At 36.6% G+C, this 22,510-nt stretch overlaps 1 protein-coding gene across 1 annotated transcript; it reads right to left on the minus strand.

Annotated features, from left to right (window-relative positions):
• Window positions 1-3,105: 3,105 nt before the first annotated feature.
• LOC132141167 (GTPase IMAP family member 9-like) lies at window positions 3,106-4,913 on the minus strand. Its single transcript, XM_059550466.1, has 3 exons — window positions 4,842-4,913; window positions 4,704-4,760; window positions 3,106-4,182 (listed from the first exon to the last, which is right to left on the minus strand). Exons 1-3 carry the CDS (start codon window positions 4,852-4,854, stop codon window positions 3,350-3,352), a joined length of 903 nt encoding a protein of 300 aa, XP_059406449.1. The 5' UTR covers window positions 4,855-4,913; the 3' UTR covers window positions 3,106-3,349.
• Window positions 4,914-22,510: the final 17,597 nt, after the last annotated feature.

Below are 22,510 nucleotides of genomic sequence, written 5' to 3' on the forward strand. Positions count from 1 at the left end.
AACTGATGCTATCTTTATTTACAAGTAAAAAAAAAACACTTTTTACAGTGTATGTCAACCATTGCCTTTTTAATTACATTGTAACCTTTAAAATTGTTATATTGCAAAGCTAAATATATATTACATGCAGTACATGCATCTTCAAGAAACATCTAAAAACACATCTCTTTCATCTTTGACCCTCGAACTCTAGCACTGTCTATTCTAATTATAATATAATGGGAAAATCATTATCTATTTTTTTATTTATTCTAACTGCTAGTTTTTCATCCAACACTAGCTTTCTGTATTCTTTTTCAATTCTTTCTATTTTTTTTATTATTATTTGTATTGTATGTATGTATGTATTTATGGATGTGTGTTGTAATATATATATATATATATATATATATATATATATATATATATATATATATATATATATATATATATATAGATAGATAGATAGATAGATAGATAGATAGATAGATTTAGATAGATAGATTTAGATAGATAGATAGCTCTTTAACACTGGGTTTTGTTATAGGCATAAAACATAAATATTTGACTGAAACTTGTCTATTAAAATCTGTTTGCATGAACTTTAACTTTGAAATATTTTAAATGTTGCCCCGCCTTTTACTTCTCAAGCCTCGTATTTTCTATGATAAAATGCTGAGAAAACACGAAGGAACTTTGTGCTTCGCGAGTTACTCATCGTGTGTTGAGCGCTCAGCAACCTATTCCTTTGAAACTATCCACTGCGCATGCGCAAAGCACGCAGGACGCCACCGTGGGAAATAGTTAGACCTACTACAACAAATAAATAAAAATTGAGACAATGTAAATTTGATCCATTATTTCGTTTTGGTTTCCTTGTTTATTATATTTCCCGTTTCGAGCTGAAAGCAATGAAACAAACGACAGTTTTTCATGTTTGGTTCATAAAGAAAAACAGAAAAACAAAATATTGATTCGTTATTTCGTTTTTGGTTTGCCAGATTAAATGGAATAATTGAATGATCGGATGATACACGGACCGAATCCTCTTGAGTCTTTTCGTTTTCTGTTTTTTTAATTGAAAACGGATTTGGAATGGACGGAAGATACCCTGATTGTACACGGACCAGGCTGTTTATCATCAGATCGCGTAAATCAGTGGAAAATAAATAGAAATGACGATTCTGTCTGAAGAAATATTAAGTAAACATAAGTAAATATATCCATATATCCTTGCTGATATGCATCTTTGGTCTATAAGTCCTTATTGACGCTGTTAAGTGAGTCTATGTGAACACAAATAAACCGCTGCTGACGTGACTGAATATGAATGAGTGGTGAATTTCTATTCAAAATGTGGAAATACGGATTTATTATTTTGCACTCCTGACATAAATTACTAAATAACTGTCACTGCAAATTTTTTTTTTATCAAAATATTGGTCAAATATCGAAGCTAGAGTCTTTAAACTTTCAATTGATGCACAGTTTGTCCAGATCAAGTAAGAGAGTGATGTTTAACGTGCTGTAAAAGTGAAACAATAATAAACTGGGGCCGTCAGCGATGTTTGCACGTAAATGGGGTTAACCTCTTTATCAGTGCCTCTACCACCCTGAGTTTTAAATGTACATTTTAATTCTCTTGCTTTTTAACTCAAAGGTCTAATTATTTTAAACAGATGGATAATGCCTGATCAAAATTCAAACTTGTCATAACTGCAGGTTGTTCTTCAACAACTTCTGGCGAAATACTATTGCACACAAGCCGTTCAAGCAGAGCATCCTTCAATACTTGCTTTTTTGCTTCTCTTGCTACTTCTATATTAAAGAATATACCTGCCGTTTGCAAGTCCATGCCGTTTGCAACTCTGCTCAACACACTTAACAGCTTTACCTTCACACTACAAGAAAAGCATTGTGCCCATGTTTTAGCAAAATTGTGTATATGCGTATTTTTAGTCTGTGTAAATGGTCACCTATTTCCCTTCTGCTAGTCTGCATGCTTAAGTTGTAGTCTAATGCATATGCTTCAATTAAGTTACCATCCAGGCATACAATTGTGTAGCCACAAAAATATACATTGTCTGATGACCCTTCCCCCCACCCCCCAAAGGTGTATCCAATAGATTGTCTAGTATTATAGTACGGAATGATATTGCGGACTTTATTCAAAAGGAATTGCAAATTGTTTTTGCAATTGCGTTTTCAATTTGTGGACGCATAAAATGTGACATAATCCAAACACAAATGCAAATTGCGTATTACCGTTTTCATTTTCGATTAAGTGAACGCACAGTGTCTGCCAAATTTAAAATGGAAATGCAAAGTCCGTTTGCAATTGTGTTTCCCATATCTTACGAGCTATGAGCCTGTCATATTTAAATAGCAATATTAATTACCACATTTGCCTTTTCACTCTCTCTGCACTGTGCATGTAAACTGCCAAAACTCAAATGGAATCGCAATACCTTTTGCATTTGAATTTCCAACGTCTACACTGAAACCTGTCAATCAAGTGACAGGGGTGGGGCCATTTTATTGGGCGTGTTTGCATTGGGAAGTGACGATCGTACTAAAATGTACCATGTTTTTACTAGGGTAAATATGGGTTAACGATAGTGTTTATAATTAAGCCACAGTAGCCACAAATGTACAGTTGTCTGAGACGTTATGAAATGTTCTTTAACATCATGAACCATAAAATGTAGTCAGTGTTCTGCTATTGTTTATTTTCATAATAGGTAAACACAGGCCACAAGTTAACACGGTCACATTTCCTTGATTCAGCAGCTAGAGGTACAATTAATGAATTATATTATCTTCCTGTTTACAGTGGGTGCAAATACACCGGAAGCATCTTTTATTTTTTTACTGCATGTGCATACTATGTGTTTGGATGTAGAAGTATGGCATAAAGGTTTGTGCCGGTTAAATAAATCCATCACATCCTGCTAATTCAAAAATGTGTTCTGTTTTATTTTAGCAGAAAAACATCAGTATCTATGCAATTTCACACTGATCACATGCATCAATATATATATATATATATATATATATATATATATATATATTTTTTTTTTTTTTTTTTTTAAATCAGTTTCATGTTTTGGTTACATTTCATTCATTATTGCTTGACACATACTAGACACATACTCTACTTTCTAGAGTCATCAACTACAAAAACAAAGTAAGCCAAGTCATTTCTTTAAATGCTTTAAAGAATTAAAAGAAGCTGGAAACAATAGCTGGAAATGATCATTTTCATTTCTTATTTATGTTGAGGACATGCTTACGGTATATTAAAACATTTCAGATGACATAAGACATACCTGAGTATTTATGTTCTGAAAAGAGTTTAGCTATTTTTAGGCTAATTGTTGTCCTTTTTGTTTTGCTGGACTTTGTTCACGACCAGTTTCACACCCATTCCCACTCCGACTGCAGCTCCAGCTCCGATTAAAACAACAGGAAGAGCAACGGCCACTTCTGTTACTCCCAGGATGACACCTCCTGTTACTGCTGCTCCCGTTCCTAGTGCTGATCCAACCGCTAATGCCGCATCTTTGACCTTTTTTACCATCTCTTTTCTCTTAATCTTCTTTTGAGCTTCTTCAAACATCACGTTAGTGTAATATCTTCTTCCATTTTCCTGGGTCATTCTGTCAATCTTCTCCAGCAGCTCGGTGACTTGAGTGCGGTTCCTCATGTCGTTATTGTTGAACGCGTGATATCTTCCACCGCAGCGCTCTGTCAGTCTCCTCAGATCCGGGCATCTTGCTATATACTGCTGCAAAGATCTACCTCTCAGTTGATCTGCTCTGGTGAAAAGGATGATGGTGTAGTGCACAGCACTTTCTCCGAAGTTCTGCTGAATCAGTTCCACTGTGTTCATCTCCTCCGCTGTGAATCTCGCATCCAGATTGATGACCAGCAGGAACGCATGAGGACCAGGAACAGAAAGCTCAACACACTTCTCCATGTGTGTCTTCATGTCTTCTTTAGTCAGCGATCCACAAAACCCTGGCGTGTCAACCACACGGACTCTTCTTCCTCCTTCATTCACAAAACCACTGCTGCATTGTGTTGTAACCCCCACAGGTGAGGGCTCAGACTCGAACAGCTCCCGTCTCAGAATTGTGTTTCCTGTCGCACTCTTGCCTGTCCCAGTCTTCCCCACCAGAATAATCCTTATGTCATTGTTCTCTGCAAACCAAGAAATATAATTCAAACATTTGCTTCCTAACAGGAGTCCTGAAACTTTGAAGAAATAAGAAATAAAGCTATTAGTGTTTTAAAATTCAAATGAAATCAGCCAGGTGACAACTGGGCAAATTCACTAAGAATAAATTGCACCATTTATTACCTTGTTAATATTGATTTGCTTCAGGAATTATATACAGTAGATCAGGAGATATGTCTGCTTAATGAACTTTAAAAAAAATAAATGAATAGGTCTGGACTAAAATTGCATTTATGTTCATATAATCTTTTAAATTAGTCAGGTTACACTTATCCCATTAAAAAAATGCCTGTTTGGTGAATATGCCCCGATATGTTTTCTCTATAATTCATCCATAAAAAGTATTCCAATCATGAGCTATTCTGTGAATTATTTATTAATAGCCAGTCCACATCCTAATAAAACATATTAAGGGGTTTGCAGAGTGCATATATTGTATTGTATAATGGCAGCATGACTGTGACGTATTTAATAATCTACTTACGAAATAAGAAATTTGAGTGGAATGACTCTCCGGTGAAATCATTTTGTAGTAATGACTCTGTGGGGAGGAAAACAGTATTAACATTCACACTCATTACATAACTACTAAAAAAGTCATTTGAAATAGTAAATCACTTACCGTTATCACTCATTTGGATTTCTTGTTTCTTGCTCCACTTTGTGTCTGAGGCACATTAAGCACAACTTCCTGTTTTATACTGGGTGCAAATACACCGGAAGCATCTAGCTCTCTGACTCTTTTACAGAACTGATCTACTGTTTTCTCCAGTAGTAGTAAGACCAGTAGTAGTAAATCTGATAAGTTGAGCATATTGCAGTTTCATGTTATTCAGACAGTTTTAATGAATAAGACGTTGGTAGTATCATCTGTAGGCAGATTTTGAATCATATTCTTTCACTCCACCAGTAACCACATCATAATCGGTGGAGAGTGCAGGACATTTCTCAATCAATAAGGTTTCTGTCACATTATCACCCAGCACTCGCAGGATCACTCTATAATCAGGACCTGGTAACATACCGTGTGTGTGTCTTCAACACATCTACAAATGTGGTTGGGTTTGATGATGGTGGTAAACTTTTACAAACTACATCAATATCATAGACATTTTGGTAGGTATAATAGTAATCTGATTTCCTACTCCACATCATAGCTGGTTGTGTTCCCATTTAAAATGCTTAATCAAGTAGGTCATTTTATTCTCAAATAAAACAATATATTTCTTCATCTGTGTTAATAGTACTGACAACAATAACATATCACAGTTTTTGGCTAGATTCAAGTGAATCATATGACATCCTATTGAATCCAAAGGTGGAGTCTTAAAGGGACAGTTTTTTTTATGCACTCACTTCACTTAATAAAATGGAGGTTAAACCACTGGAGTCACATGGAGTACTTTACTTTTTAACGATTTCTTTTCTACCATTCTGGGCTTTGAATGTGTAAGTTGTTTTGCTTCCTTGAAATTCATCAAAATATCTTCATTTGTGTTCAGAAGAGGAACAAAGGTCTTACGGGTGTGAAACGACAAAAGGGTGAGTAATTAATGACAGAATTTCCATTTTTGGGTTAACTATACAATTCATTTGTCCTTGGTTCCATCTTCTGACTAAAGACAAAAAATGAAAGGAGCTGTTTTGGTGCTCAGTGCCAAAGCACCAAAACATAAGCTAATGGCAGCTGAGTATCAGTTCCATATGGACCGGACATCTTTAGGTTTCAGAGAAACATTGGAAAATCAGCCAAAATCAGATCAAAACATTGATCTGTCCGCTGCTTTTGACACGGTTAACCACCAGATCCTCCTGTCAACCCTACTAACAAAGGGCATCTCAGGAACCGCACTCCAGTGGTTTGAGTCTTACCTATCAGATAGGTCCTTCAAAGTATCTTGGAGAGGTGAGGTGTCCAAGTCACAACATCTAATTACTCAGGGCTGAGTGCCTCAGTGCCTTCTTGGACCTCTTCTCTTCTCTGTCTACATGGCATCATTAGGTTCTGTCATTCAGAAATATGGCTTTTCATACCACTGCTATGCTGATGACACTCAACTCTACCTCTCATTCCATCCTGATGATCTGACGGTAGCTGCTCGCATCTCAGCTTGTCTAACAGACATTTCTTTCTGGATGAAGGACCATCACCTTCAACTCAACCTTGCCAAGATAGAACTGCTTGTGATTCCAGCAAACCCATCGTTTCATTACAATATCACCATCAAGTTAGGCACATCAACCATACTGGCTGCTCGTATAAAATTCAAGGCATTGATGTTTGCCTACAAAATCACCACTGGTTTTACTGATGTTTATCACTTCAGACTTATGTGCCCTCTACAAGCTTGCGTTCTGCAAGTGAACGTCACTTGATTGTGCCATCCCAAAGAAGCACAAAGTCACTTTTACGGACTTCTAAATTAAATGTTCCCTCCTGGTGGAATGACTTCCCCAACTCAATCCGAGCAGCTGAGTCCTTAGCCATCTTCAAAAATTGGCTTAAAACCCATCTCTTCCATCTTTATTTGACCCTCTAACTTTAACACTCACTATTCTAAATCTATTCTTAATATATATATATATATATATATATATATATATATAGAACTAGCTTTCTAATATTTTTGTAATGTATTTTCTTTTCATTTATTATACAATTATATATATATATATATAAACGACCTCTATTCTTGCTCTATTCTTTTTCTATTCTGTTTTCTTTTTTATTATATTATATAAGCCCTTGCTATGTTTACTGCATTTAAGCCAACTGAGACTAGTTATAGCACTTATGTATCATTGCTCTTTTGTTGTTGTTGATTTCTTCCATTGTCCTCATTTGTAAGTCGCTTTGGATAAAAGCGTCTGCTAAATGACTAAATGTAAATGTAAAAATCCGAAGCTCTCATCGGTTTGATGGTGTTTATGCCACACAGATTTTAAAACTATGTGCCTGGGGTACTTTTAACTCTGATCCCAGGTACCCTGAGAGGATAGGCAATGGGATTTTGAATGCATTTTATTATTCAACATCCATTTTCTGGTTGTCATGATCTCATTAATTTACAGTTTTCATCTGCTCAAGCAGAATGTAAATGTCATCTTGTGGTTCAGCAAGGTATCTCTGGCTAAAACTAGCTAACGTTAATGTTAGTTAGTCCATGCTAACATACAAGCCTAAACTGTTAAACTGTTCTCACATCATGTACAGTGTATGGCATTGGTCTCATACTCAGGAGGGCCACAGCTCTGCACAGTTTTGCTCCAACCCTAATCAAACACACCTGATCCAACTAATCAAGGTTTTCATGATTACTAGAATCTTCCAAGCAGGTGTGAATTGGAGCTGGTTGAGGCCAAACTCTGCAAACCTGTGGCCCTCCAGGAATTTAGTTTGAGACCACTGGTGTTGGGCTAAAACATAACATATAAATGAAGGTCTACATTCAGTGCCTCTCCATATTAAATTGGTTAAGTGTGAATTAATTTAATTTTACAGTCTGGTACATGAACAGTGAATAGTGTATATCTTATCCCTGACCTAGTATATTTGCCAGAATCTGCCAAATATAGCTAAAGTACACTGACATCAGTAGAGAAGCTGTATTCAGAACGGCATACTACCATACACCTGCTACTATACTTCAGTGCTATATGTGTATACAGCATACATGCCAACCCTCCCTAATTTTCCGGGAGACTCCCGAATTTCAAAGCCCCTCCCGAAAATCTCCCGGACCGACCTTTCTCCCGAATTTCTCCCGATTTCCACCCGGACAACAATATTGCTACACCATCCGTCACTGGGCACCGTTTTAGACCAAACGCTTGCGCTCCCATGGCGTCTGTCGTTGCTATGCAACCAAACTGCGCTCTCCATGATGACGACGAAGAAGTATCAGCAAAGGATTAATTGATTTCTAGCCTCACCTCACATTAGCTTTACTACTAGATATATTTCTGGAGATGAGAAGGAAAAACCCGCCTGAAAAAGTAGCACGTTGTTTCCATTATGAGCGTGCTCACCGCGGCCGCGCACCTACGGTTGAAATAACGACCTTGAGCGCGAAAAAGATGCGATATGTGAACGGCCCCTAGAAGCAGACGTCTGAAATGAAAGGCAAGAACAGCTATTTATTTAGCTTTAGACTGTTACATGAAAATTTTAAAATGAAATGTCATAATTATAATGTTTTGAGAGTTTACTTATGTAATTGTTGCATTAGGCTATGAATTAATAAATGTTTATTGATAAGATCTAGCTATTTCATATCTCTTCATTTACAGTAGCTAACAAATTAGGGTCTAACCTCCTGAGGAGAGGCCTTAAGGAATTGAATTTGTCAAATAAATGAATTCCATTTTTCTTTGCGTTTGTGTATGTGATATTATATATGGCGACACACCCCCCCCCCCCCCCCCCCCCCCCCGGGTCCTTTTTAATATCTCCCTAATTCTGAGGTCTCAAGGTTGGCAAGTATGGTATACAGACAAAGTGACACACGTCATAATCTGAAAAACACGCCCACTGGCAGGGAAAACAATCCAACCCTCTCCATTGACTTTGTATAGCGGCAAGCTGCTATATTAAAAGTAATCGTCCATATCCTGACTTGGTGAAAAGAAATGCATTTTATCTTTAAGGAACATTCAATCTTGTGCCTGAAGTTTAATTACACTTTTTAAATAGCATTATGGTAATCAGACAGCATATAAAAAATTTACAATAATGATGATAATAAAATTCAACCCTGTATCACATGAAATACATTCTGAGTTAACTATTTTGCAAATCGCAATTACGTTACATGCCAACATATAAGCAGTGCTATTACGTTGGTCCTTAACCTATAGCCAATTTATTGCAGTGCTATTACGTTTGTCCTGAACATAATACATCCAAAGCAGGTTTCTTTTCACACATAGCAGCTAATGCTGTTCATTTTGTTTTAATTATTTACTCCCTTTTTTCTCATCGGGCTACAAAATATTATCTATGCCAGGGGGAGTCAAACGGCGGCACCCAGATAATTTTATCTGGCCCTCCAACTGGTTTTTGATGTTTAAAACCCCTCGCAATCTGATATCAAAGTCCCCGCAAAGGTTTAGCGCTTTCAGCGGTGAGTTTAACAACACTCAACTGCAGGTAAAACAGCATTCAGCGGTGAGTTTAACAACACTCAACTGCAGGTAAAACAGCATTCAGCGGTGAGTTTGACCAAAGCAACTCTCAACTGCAGGTAAAACGGCATTAAAGGGTGAGTTTAACAATGCTCCAAGGCGCGTGCAAGTAAGCAGTTTAACCGTTTTCTTACAACCCATTCTCGCTTATCGCTTATTCATAGTTTATCACTATGAAATCATGTTCAAGAAGTCTCATTCAGCACACATCGCCCACATTAAAACCCAGGAACGGGCCATTTACCATGTTTTTACCACAGTAACTGTAGTTTTACTATGGTATATTAATAATCAATACAACAATACAATAATCATCAAACTAACTATGGTTGTACAACTGTAATGGTCGTTTTTTGATGTGCTTTTATATGACAGATATCACAGTAATCACATTTACTGTACCATGCTTTTGATACCTTTTTATGTAAATCTTTCTGTTTTTATTGCTAGAGTTCAAATGGTAGAGAATGGCAAATCACAGAAACACAAAAGTTAATAATTTTTATAACTTTAAAACCCAACATAACATACAATGTAAATGTTAGAAGCTCATCATTTGATTAGAAAATGCACTTGTCTTTGAAAAAAAAATCTTATATTTAATGAGAGGAATCGGTTAGAACTGCGAATGCTGGCCATGTGCTCATCAATATTGCCCAATTTTTGTCAAGCTGAACAACAATCATTAGAGCATTTGCATTATTGTTGGAGGAAGGTGTAGACGTTAATATAACACAATCTAATAGGTAGCAAATGTTATTGATTGTTAACCAATCTATCCCTTCAGCCGAAAGACATCGGTCATAAATGGATAAGGAAGCGTGACGCCGCTGTGGTTGGACTATCTTTTAACCCATATTAAACAGCGCATCGTGTTACAAAATTACGTTACTAAGTGTTACTAAGTACAATAGTAATAGATTAAGTCAACAAGAAAGGGTTGCTATGTTGAGAAAAATTACCTCTTTAGCGAGATCCTAACCCTAACCCTAAGCATAACTTCAAAGAACTACAAAAAACAGCGCCTAGTTTTCCATTTCCATAGATAGAACAATGGAGGCTTGTGGGTAATGTAGTTTAAATCGTTTTATTGACGAAATGAAATAAATAAAATATTTAATGGAAAACTGGATTGCTAAATATTTTCATTGTGTAAACCTCTATGATATAATTGAAAGACAGAGTGAAATTTGGTATTTTAGAGTGAGCAATATTTAAAATGCCTTTATGACACATTTCCATTCATTTCTGAAAACTGTGCCCGACATATTTTATCAGCATAGCATAAGTAAAAATCCTTCCGGTTTTCTCTTTGATTCGTTAATTGAACTCTGATTTACAGCCATTTGAAATTTACAGTTTTGGGCTCGGGGGGTGCTACTGGGCCCCTGGGGGTAGAAGGGCAGTAAAACCAACATATATGTATTCTCCTCATCATGGACAACAAACTGAGCAGAGTCACATTTATATCTGACAGTTTTCACAGTCCACACTTTTCTAATCTTAACATCATGGCTAGTAAAGCATTTGACAGGACATGGTGAGGTCATCTGATGAAACATGGAAAAATTAGAAATAAATAATTTAATAAAAAAATAATAGATTATTTCTTTTATTTTTGAAGTTAACAGTAATAAATATAATGGAAAACCTGCAACAACTTGCCATTATCTATTCCCCACTGTTAAGCAGTAATCAAGGACAATGCATACACATTGTGATACTTCACTATTACACAAGGAAGAATTCATGGAGTACTAAGAATACTATATATATATATATATATATATATATATATGTATGTATAAGAATACTTTATATATAAACTAATTAGCAACAATCAGTGTAAAAATGTCCTCCTCACCCCCTTATCTTGCTCCTCACGAGCTGGACATCAGTAATGTGCATGCTCTTGGTTTTAATGGAGTACAAGATCCACGTTGATCATTCCTGCTACATTCTCAGTTATCCCTCAAGTGTTTGTAACAATAAAGCAAATGGCTTTTCAAAATAATTCATCTAGTAACTCCCTTTATATATAAATATATTTAAAAAAGCCATATTTGTGATTAAATATATACAATAATAACTTTCTGGTGTATTGTTGTTCCAGATTTCATTAATCTGATGAAAAAAATGTTTATGTCTTAAGTAAAAAATAATCCTGGTAATTAATAATATATAGTTTTTCAAGTGTAGAATAAACACATATGAGCCTACCTAGTAAAATTACGAATTTACCAAGAATTTTCAACACACAATATTCACCATATTAATTTTATTGAAGCATAGACTATGAAGTTGATAAAGTAGCATCAAGACAAACACGATTCAAGGAAAATAATAATGGATCAAAAATTCATTAATATCATAAATTAATCAGTTCACACAGAGGAGTGATGAAATGTCCTTAAAAGTAAAAAGATTCCATCCAGTCAACTGTGATACAGATCATGTGATACTTATAAGACATGTGATACTGTTTCAGAAAATAATGATTCCTTATCATCACATCTAAACTGGTTTTCATCTCCCCATCATGATCTTCTTCTCTAATGTCTGGAAACAGTTTGTGGTTGATATCCAGTGTAGCCTCTTCTCAGCCAGAGGATCTCTCAGTCCTAACATCCCATTTTCAGACAGTTCCCAGACCTGGTCAAAGTAAAACAAACAATACAAACAATTCAGATGAAGTTGTTTAATGGACAGAGAGCTCAGCTTACGTTCTGTGTGATTTTAGCAGTGTGAGCAACTATTACCCTTGTAGTACTGTACACTTACCATTATTAAAGCTGTTTTAAGACCTTTTGAGAAGCTTTTTCTCTGAAGACAATTTACCACATCCTCTTCTTTCACTCCTTTCAAGAGCATCACTTGGCCAAAACCCCTCATTTGGCTGATTTGATCATCTGTACAAATTAAAATACTGCAATAAAATTTCATTCTGCAAGAATTAAGAAAAAGTTAGAGGCAAAAGACTTGCTCATGAGACACCCCTTAGCATGTGACAGAAATTTTTGCCTCTATAATTCATCTGGTGGTGGTGTTGGTGCAGTGGATAAGACACATGTCATTGGTGTGAGAGACCCGGGTTTGAATCCACTGTGAAACACCAATGTGTCCCTGAGCAAGACACTTAACCCCTAGTTGCTCCAGAGGCGTGCGACCTCTGACATATGTAGCAATTGTAAGTCGCTTTGGATAAAAGCGTCAGCTAAATGTACATGTCATCTATTGTTGCAGTAAATGTGTCTTTTTCCTCTAGAATCTTTCTCCAAAGTTCCTGACTTCTCTCACAAATGTGTTTTAGTCTGTGCAGTGTAAGGCCTGGCTTCAAACCAATCAACTATCAATCCACAATTTATAACAAAACATGTATGAAACAATTAAATAATGTAAACCACTTTTATAAAACTTCTATTCTTTTATTTAAGACAAACAGGTGTTTTTTTTAAACATAAAATTTAAAAATGTTCCTGTCACACTTTGCCAACATGCTATAATTGTAATAGCTGTATCAAAAAAAAAAAACATATTAGAAAGAATAATCATGGCTGACATGACCAGTCCTGTGAGAGATCATCATAAAGTGCTGTAACACATAACACAGCATTGTTTCAACACACACATACCAGAGGACTTCTGTCTTTGTTTGAGCACAAGATTAGCTCTTCATTCCTCATCCTGAGCAAATAATTTCCTTGGTCTTCCTTATCTTCTGAAAAACAAGATAATCTCTACTTACTCTGTGTGTAATTAATATTGCTCATTAAACATATAATTAAGTTAATTTAAAGTAAGATTCAGACCAGAGCATTTGAGGAGTAAATGTTGATGAAAAAAAACTCTAAACAAATGTACCTGGGAAGAGCTGATCATGGCAAGATTCGCTGAGACTCAATAATAGCTCTTTTAGTTTTTAGGAAGGTTTGTGAGGGTTGGCTCACCAAAAACTTCTGAAAAAGAAGAACAGCATTATCTGCAAACAATCCTGTAAGACAGAAAGAAAAGAAATATTATTACATTACATGCAACTTATACATTACTGTGTGTATGTGTGTGTGTAATTATACAGCCTCTGTAAAGATGCTGTATAATTAAATGTTAAATGCATCCATTAATAAAAGCAAGTCATTAATAACAAGCTATATTATATTATAACCTATAATAATAATATAAGATATAATATAACCTTCCAATGTATGTGAAATATTAATAATAATAATAATAATTAGATATTGAAAATATTTTTTTAACTTAATTAGAAGCACCAAAAATTTAATTGTCCTCTGTAATAGGGACTATTGAAAAGAGATTTAGAATTTATTTTAAAATGCAAAGTTGAATAATAATTTAAAAAAAAAAACTAAAAATCTCTGTAAACACTGAAGTGTGTCCCATAAGGCAGTGGCTCCCAATCCTGGTCCTGGAGAACCCCAACACTGCACATTTGATATGTCTCCCTGATCAAACACACCTGATTCAACTCATCAGCTCCTCAGTGAAGACTCCAAGACCTCAAAAGTGTGTTTGTCAGATAAGAGAGACACCAAAACCGTGCAGTGCTGGGGCTCTCCAGGACCAGGATTGGTAACCACTGTCATCAGGTCATGAAAGGTTCGACACACATTTTTTGCCCCCCATGCTCACTCGAACACTTGGGCTAAAAACAGGAAATGCGTCAAATAAATAATCAAATGGTCAAGTGCAAAGATGGCAAGTGTGGGTATTTGGACAGTGCAAAAGTTTAAGAAACAACAACTGCTGTGCAATTTATAACAGCAAGAATGTTTGATAAAAAGGTCAAACTATCACAGACTTACTGCTGCAAATGTCTGCCTCCGCAGCTTTCTGTCTTCTCCATTTATGAAGGAATACCTCTCCAGAAACATCACAGGGCTGACTGCTTCCTTGACATCTTTTCAGCTAAAAAAAAAAATAATAATAAAAATAAGAAAGGGGGGGGGGTAGAATAAAATAGAATTATAAACTGAATTTTAATAATGTTTTGTGAGCAAAATATTTAAAATATAAACTGATATGAATGAACTGCAAGAGGGGAAAAATGTGTCCTTTTATTTATTTACTTTTTTGGGATTTACATAAAAAGGTATCAAAAGCATGGTAAAGTAAATGTGATTACTGTGATATCTGTCATATAAAAGCACATCAAAAAACGACCATTACAGTTGTACAACCATAGTTAGTTTGATGATTATTGTATTGTTGTATTGATTATTAGTAAAACTACAGTTACTGTGGTAAAAACATGGTAAATGGCCCGTTCCTGGGTTTTAACTTCACATTTAATTTGTTACTGTTGTACGTGTCATGGTTACCATGATTTTACTACAAATTTACATCTTTGAACCTGAAATGAATATATTGAAAGTCTATGGCACGTCACGTGACCGACAGAGTTTAATCACACTAGTTAGCAGGTGTGTGCATTTAGTTAAACACAATGAAACTCAAAGACAGCCTCAGATGACTGATATAATACAGCGAGTAAACAATATGGCGCTAATCTGATTAATAAAGAAGACAGAATACATTTTATAACAGGCATTAAAAGAGCGAATTTACATCTACTCACCGAACCTGTGGCACATGTAAACTGATGGCAAGTATCGCGATGTGTGCTGAATGAGACTTCTTGAACGTGATTTCATAGTGATAAACTATGAATAAGCGATAAGCGAGAATGGGTTGTAAGAAAACGGTTAAACTGCTTACTTGCACGCGCCTTGGAGCATTGTTAAACTCACCTTTTAATGCCGTTTTACCTGCAGTTGAGAGTTGCTTTGGTCAAACTCACCGCTGAATGCTGTTTTACCTGCAGTTGAGTGTTGTTAAACTCACCGCTGAAAGCGCTAAACCTTTGCGGGGACTTTGATATCAGATTGCGAGGGGTTTTAAACATCAAAAACCAGTTGGAGGGCCAGATAAAATTATCTGGGTGCCGCCGTTTGACTCCCCCTGGCATAGATAATATTTTGTAGCCCGATGAGAAAAAAGGGAGTAAATAATTAAAACAAAATGAACAGCATTAGCTGCTACGTGTGAAAAGAAACCTGCTTTGGATGTATTATGTTCAGGACAAACGTAATAGCACTGCAATAAATTGGCTATAGGTTAAGGACCAACGTAATAGCACTGCTTATATGTTGGCATGTAACATAATTGCGATTTGCAAAATAGTTAACTCAGAATGTATTTCATGTGATACAGGGTTGATAAAATTATGTGCATATGACGTTGCAGTTACTTTGCTAGTAAGTCATGAGATTAACAATATATTACAAATAGAGTACCTATCTGGAATGTTCTTGGTTATCTTGTTATGTTGTGAGGACGTACTGAAGACGTTGTGTGTTGGTAATGGAACCTTATTGTTGCATCATTAACGTGAATACTGCCATGAAACAGACTTAGGAAGAGACAATTCTAATTTCACTGAAGTGACTCAATAACACTAGTGTAAATATTCCCATAGACACTCCTCCCTTACAGGATACCACAAAGGATATACCCATAAGGTCAGACTCAGACAAGCTAAGTGCATGGAGAATGATAGATTTGCTCCCAGAAAGAAGGAATAGACTCTACTCTGTCTGGAAATTGAGTTAAAGACCTAATAGTGTTTAGTTGTGGAACATGTTTGTCTATTCAATAGCTCTGATACAATTCTAGTCGAGTTCAGTAATACACCACCTGCTACCAGAACAAGAGTACAAGTTCATTATTGACTCATGAACACACACTGTTTGTTTTTGTTTTATGTCATCTGTGGTATTGTAGCCTAGAGCTGGGCAAGCTTGACAGTGAGGTTGATCATTTGCAGGCTATTTAGTCTAATATGGGTGAACTTTGGACCAGACAGGATGAAATGAAGCTGTGAACGGAAATGTTTTTCACCTTGTTGAAAAAGATCTTTAATTTTTGTGAAAGCTGTAATTTGTCTCGTCAAGCCTTTATATCTTAGCACAGATGTGACTTGTATCATACCATGTGGAGATCAGTCCCCTGTAATATGTGAAATTCCTGGACAGGAAGTTCACTAAGGAATTATTTATATATTAGGGCTATGTGTTAATATGTGTTGTCAGAGGGTTTACATTTAAGTGTATTCTAGTAAACTGCTAACCAAGATTGTTGTATAAAAAAACCCACAGAGAACATAGTCATCACAACCTATCTACCATATGTGTCTACAGTAGACTTTATGGTGTTTTCCAACCCTGTTTGTAGAGGCACACCAAATTTTTGGATGTCTCCCTTATCTGACTCATCCGTTTCAGGGCTAGGAGTCTCTGCTAAAAGCTGAGTTGAATTTGATGTTTGTTTTGAGAGAGTTTGAAAATAGGGTGTTGGCCTGTTGGCGTGCCACAAAGAAAAGCGTTAAGAATCACTGGTATAAACTACCATAAATCTAACCATATATTCATGATTGAGTCATGATTATGCTGGTGTCTATACCAGTATAATGGGCTATAGACAGGTTCCATTTTTCCCACCATGGCTGGTGGGAAAAAAAAAGCAGGCATGCTAGTGACTAGTCACTTCCGGTGCTTGATTGTGCCTTATCGATGCTTCCTCGAGGCCAACGGCCCTGGTTTTTTGGCCCAACGTAAACATTGGGCCAAAGCTGGGGCTAGAGGAATGGTTATGAACAAGTGCGGAGTTTCTCTGCATCTGGGGAGCATCAGTGCCTCGGATCATTTCATAAAGCTAACAGCTATAGACTTTTAAAAATAAAGTCAAAGTTGGGAGTTTTTCTAAAATATAGAAATTTTAATTCTTTCTAAATGTGATGTATGTGACTACAAATAAACAGAAACCGAATCGACTGAATAAGCGCTTTATAACGTTCATAACGCTTTATTTCTGTGTGACTAATTTTAAATCCTGATAAATGAATTCATTATGTATCACATATTATACTGTAGTAAAACACAGATGCTTTTGGATTAAAAAAATAAAATAACAAAGCATGCAAACAAACGGATGCTTTTATCGTGTTTGTTTTGTGATTGCGCTAGTTTCCAAGACTTATTTCTAATTAGTTTTCTATTAACTTCTCTTTTTATTGGTGAAATGATGTGGTTGTTCCTTAGAGGCATGTAAAGGGTGGGTTTTAGTTAAGCGCAGCGATGCTTCTGGCCCGACAGTGGAAATGCAGTGCTATTTTGGCCTCGGTGCTAAAGGCCCAAGGCTATAAGCCCCGCCCGACCCGTTTAAAGCACTGGCTCACACTGGGCCGACAGTGGAAAAGCGGCTAGTGAGCCTTTAATGAGCCTTTAATGCTCTTGGAGGGCTTCAAACCTAATTAAACACACCTAAACCAACAAATCAAGGATCACCAGAAACTTCCATGTAGGTGTGTTTGGGCAGGTTGGAGCTGAACTCTGCAGGACATCGGCACTCCATAAGCAGGATTGGACACTCCAGCATGGGATGGATGGTCAATCCACAGGGCTAACATACACACACATATATTTTTAATGTCTAGTCATGGACTGTAGTAGAGACTGGAGCTCCTGGAGGAAACCCACACCAATACGGGGAGAACATGCAAACCCAACGCAGGATAGCCTCATGGCTAAGCTAGGGCTCAAAGCCCCTGGACTGTATTTTCAAGTATCTAAGCAATGTAGAGGTGAAAGTAAAGTCATTGATGACAGGATTGTAGAATTGTACTGTATATGGTTAATAAGCTTGTCACATTCTAAACAGGCAGCTACATACAGTACTAGCGCTCCGTTGCTAAATGTTTGCCTAGTCAAAGCTACATACCTGATTAGTATAATATAATCATTTGAATATGCAAAGCTAATAATTAAGGCTGGTTTCGGCCTTTATGATTTGTTGTGTCTACTATGTTATGTAATTTTTGGAGCAATCCTTCAGCAGGGAAACACCAGTCAACAAGAAGTGTTTCACAATAAATTATTTCTTAAACATACTGTATTTTTATACATATAAAAAAACAAGCATGCAAAGCAATTATACGTTTTATTTAGTTCATTTCCACTCATCTGCATTTCTGCTAGTGTTTGCAATGTATAGCATGAGAGTCAGGATACTTGAAATTTACAGCTGTGAGAAAATATTCATGGACAATTTAGACAATTTATATTCAACATATTAGAAAATGGTGACATGCCAATCAGCTTCTCAACTCAAAAAACCTGCAAAGGTTTCCTGAGCCTTCAAAACGGTCCCTCAGTTTGGTTCTCTAGGCTACACAATCATGGGAAAGACTGCTGATCTGACAGTTGTCCAGAACACAATCATTGACACCCTTCACAAGGAGGGTAAGCCACAAATATTCATTGCCAAAGAAGCTGGCTGTTCACAGAGTGCTGTATCCAAGCATGTTAACAGAAAGTTGAGTGGAAGGAAAAAGTGTGGAAGAAGAAGATGCACAACCAACCGAGAGAACTGCAGCCTTATGAGGATTGTCAAACAAAATTGATTCAAGGAATGGACTGAGGCTGGGGTCAAGGCATCAAGAGCCACCACACACAAACGTGTCAAGGAATTTGCTGAACCACAGACAACATCAGAAGCATCTTACCTGGGCTAAGGAGAAGAAGAACTGGACTGTTGCCCAGTGGTCCAAAGTCCTCTTTTCAGATGAGAACAAGTTTTGTATTTCATTTGGAAACCAAGGTCCTAGAGTCTGGAGGTAGGGTGGAGAAGCTAATTGCCCAAGTCCAGTGTTAATTTTCCACAATCTGTGATGATTTGTGGTGCAATGTCATCTGCTGGTGATTGGTCCATTGTGTTTTTTTGAAAACCAAAGTCACTGCACCCGTTTACCAAGAAATTTTTGAGCACTTCATGCTTGTCACGGTGTCTGGTCTGTGGTTCCCTGGGTGTCCACTAGTGGTCTCACTTCCCCATAGGCACCTCACTGCAGGCACTACATTTCCCACAAAGCCTTGTCCCTTCATCACGGTAATTGCACACCTGTTAATTGCACTCAGCTGTCTTCACTTTCATCGTCATTATCCTGTCTATATTAACCGGTCTGTTTTCTGTCTGTGTCATGGAGACCTTATTTTCCGTCACCCAGTTTCCTCGCGTTCCCTTGTGAGTTCTAGTTCTAGTTTCTTGTTTCATTTTGGTTTGTTCCTAACTGATTTCATAGTTTTGACCCCCTGCTTGTTTTGGATTTTGATTTTTGCATTACCCAATAAACACTGCTCTTGGATCTCTCGTCTCCAGTGTCCGATCGTTACAATGCTTCCTTCTGCTGACCAGTTTTTTGAAGATGCTGATTTCATTTCCCAGTAGGATTTGACACCTGCCAACACTGCCAAAAGCACCAAAAGTTGGTTAAATGACCATAGTGTTGGTGTGCTTGACTGGCCAGCAAACTCACCAGACCTGAACCCTAGAGAGAATCTATGGGCTATTTTCAAGAGGAAAATGAGAAACAAGAGACCAAACAATGCAGATGAGCTGAAGGCCATCCATAGCACCTCACCATGCCATGCTGAATTGAGGCATTAATTAAAGCAAAAAGAGCCCCTACCAAGAATTGAGAACATAGATAGTAAACAAACATACTTTCCAAAATGCAACAATTCACTAAAAAGGTTTATTTTTTTTATTATTATTTTTTTTTTTGGTCTTATGAAGTAGTCTAATTTGTTGAGATAGTAAATTGGTGCGTTTTTGTTAAATGTGAGTAAAAATCATCACAATTAAAAGAACCAAAGACTTAAACTACTTCAGTCTGTGTGCATTGAATTTATTTAATACACAAGTTTCACAATTTGAGTTGAATAACTGAAATAAATTAACTTTTCCACAACATTCTAATTTATTGAGATGCACCTGTATATACTATAGGTTCACTTGGCAACTATGACCACAGACAGCTATTTGCAATATAAGTATTATGCATGGAAAAATGGTCACATAAATGCTAATGCTAAAAAATAATATCATGCTAATGTAGCGTAAAAATGCTAATTTTCTGGTTGGTGTGTCTAATGTGCATTTGCAGGGTATAATAATTTTGACAATTAAGACAAAATGAAAATGGAAAGGTATTGTGATCCATTTTTTTTCCAGGTGGTTTCTTATGTCTTCTGATATTTTTCCATTGCATATCTTGCTTGAATGGCCTGTTTCAGATCGCAGCACATCATGTCTATGCTTTTGAGGTCAGCACTCCGATTTGGACATTGTGTTACAGTATATGTAATTTTCTCCATTTGGGCGTGAACAGAAATTACTTTTGTAATTTGGATATTTTCTTGGATTTGACTGATTCAACCTCAGCTGTGTTTCAATTACACAATTCATTGGGCGCTCAGTAAACTGTGAGTAGAACAGCAACCAAAAAAATGTACTAACTCCCTCCATGTTTCAGAGTTCATAAGAAGTTTTTTGTTTTGGCAGTTTCAGTGATTGTTTCGGGTTGGCAGGCTGATCTCAGGTCAAAGCTGCAGTTTTGTACACAGGATGTTCTGTCAAAGCCAAACCTTGGTTCCTCCCATTTTCATTTCAATGGTGCCTCTTCACGAGATGGACAGGCTTTTGTGATTGCAGCAGATTCCTCAGATTCCATGCCCTCTCTGAGATTCCTCTGCATGGGACGCACAATACATCCTCTGTTGAATGGCTGATGTGGCGGTGTGCATTAGGGATAGAGCAGAGGAGAATATATAATGACAAAAAATTCAATGGTATCAATCATTTAATTCAGTTTAGATGATTTATAAAAATTGTGACATGGCTTATTAACATTATCAGATTACTGCAATTTATTTAAATAAACATAAGCTTGAGACAGTGTTCATTTACTCGTGAGGAGCTCATGATCTGGTGTTTCAGCATCTCACAGTAAACTCTAGCTACTTCACGTAAACCCAATCTCTGAATGAATTTGGGCCTCTTATAGCATGCATCTGAGAACATAATGAGGCTCAGCCATTTCAACAGATTAGAAGTGAGAGGCATTTACAAATCTGTTACTCACAAAGGAGAAACTTCACTCCCTGTGGGTTTGTGCCAAAATAAAAGACAGTATAAAAAAGAAAGAAAGAAAGGCATAAATGTTACTATTGTACATTTATTTAGTAAAATAAAATAATTAGTAAATAGTAAAGAATTGTTTTGTAAAAAACAAAAAGTCAGTAGTATTATTACAACAGTTATAATATTTCTTGTAATAATGAGAATTATTATGTAGTCATATTGAATATGTCAAAATCAGTGGGAATGTGGCCTGTGACAACTCAAACGGAGAGATATGTTTAACTGATATTTAGTGCATGTCATAGCAACAGCAATATGGCATGTTAAATATGTTACATCATAATTTTTATCAGAAAAACATCGCCTGTCCTTAAACCTCTCTTGGCCTTAAACGTGGTAGTTGTTTTGCTGTCTATGGAGTTTCACAAAGCTCTCAGATTTCATCAAAAATATCTCTGAAGATGAATTATTAGGGTGAATAATTAATGACAGAAGTAAAATTTTGGGGTAAACTAACGCTTTAAAACCTTACAGTTATAGTTAACATAATCATCAAACTTGGTGTGAACAGGCCTTAATTCTAACTAAACAGACCTATTTAAGTCAAAATTAAAAAAATATGTATCTCACAGAAAAACAAAATACTTAACACATCAGTCTATTTTTCAATATAAGGGATATATATCATGTAACCAAATGTAGCAGCATTTCACTGGTGTTTTGTATTTTAACCACTTTTACACAATCCACTGTGTAAAGTCTGATTGATTTATTCAAGTAGGAAGCAGTATCAGATCATGTTGTGCTGTGATTTATTTATAGCTTTCAGAGTGGAGGTGAAAATGTGTCTGAAAAGCAGCAGACCTATGCATCAGGGCAGGTTACACCCCTCACAGACCGATTCGTCTACACAATGTCCACCCATTCTCAAAGTGCCGCCCAGGGCCTGTGATGGAGCATGTGAGTTGTGCTGTGGTTTAGGGTGGATGGAGGCGGGTGGTGTTCCGCATTGTTTCTGACACTGGAAAGCAGGTGTGGTACACAGGAAGTCCAGCTCTTCCTGCGCTTGAGCCCAACATAGAGGAAGAACTGTGTGTAAGAGCAAGAGGA

The sequence above is a fragment of the Carassius carassius genome, chromosome 1 (genome assembly GCF_963082965.1).
Source record: "Carassius carassius chromosome 1, fCarCar2.1, whole genome shotgun sequence".
Taxonomy (NCBI): Eukaryota; Metazoa; Chordata; class Actinopteri; order Cypriniformes; family Cyprinidae; genus Carassius; species Carassius carassius.

Coding starts and splice junctions, on each gene's coding strand:
- LOC132141167 (XM_059550466.1), bottom strand. Junction 4,183..4,703: donor CCACTCAAATTTCTTATTTC/GTAAGTAGATTA, acceptor CTTGGTTTGCAG/AGAACAATGACATAAGGATT.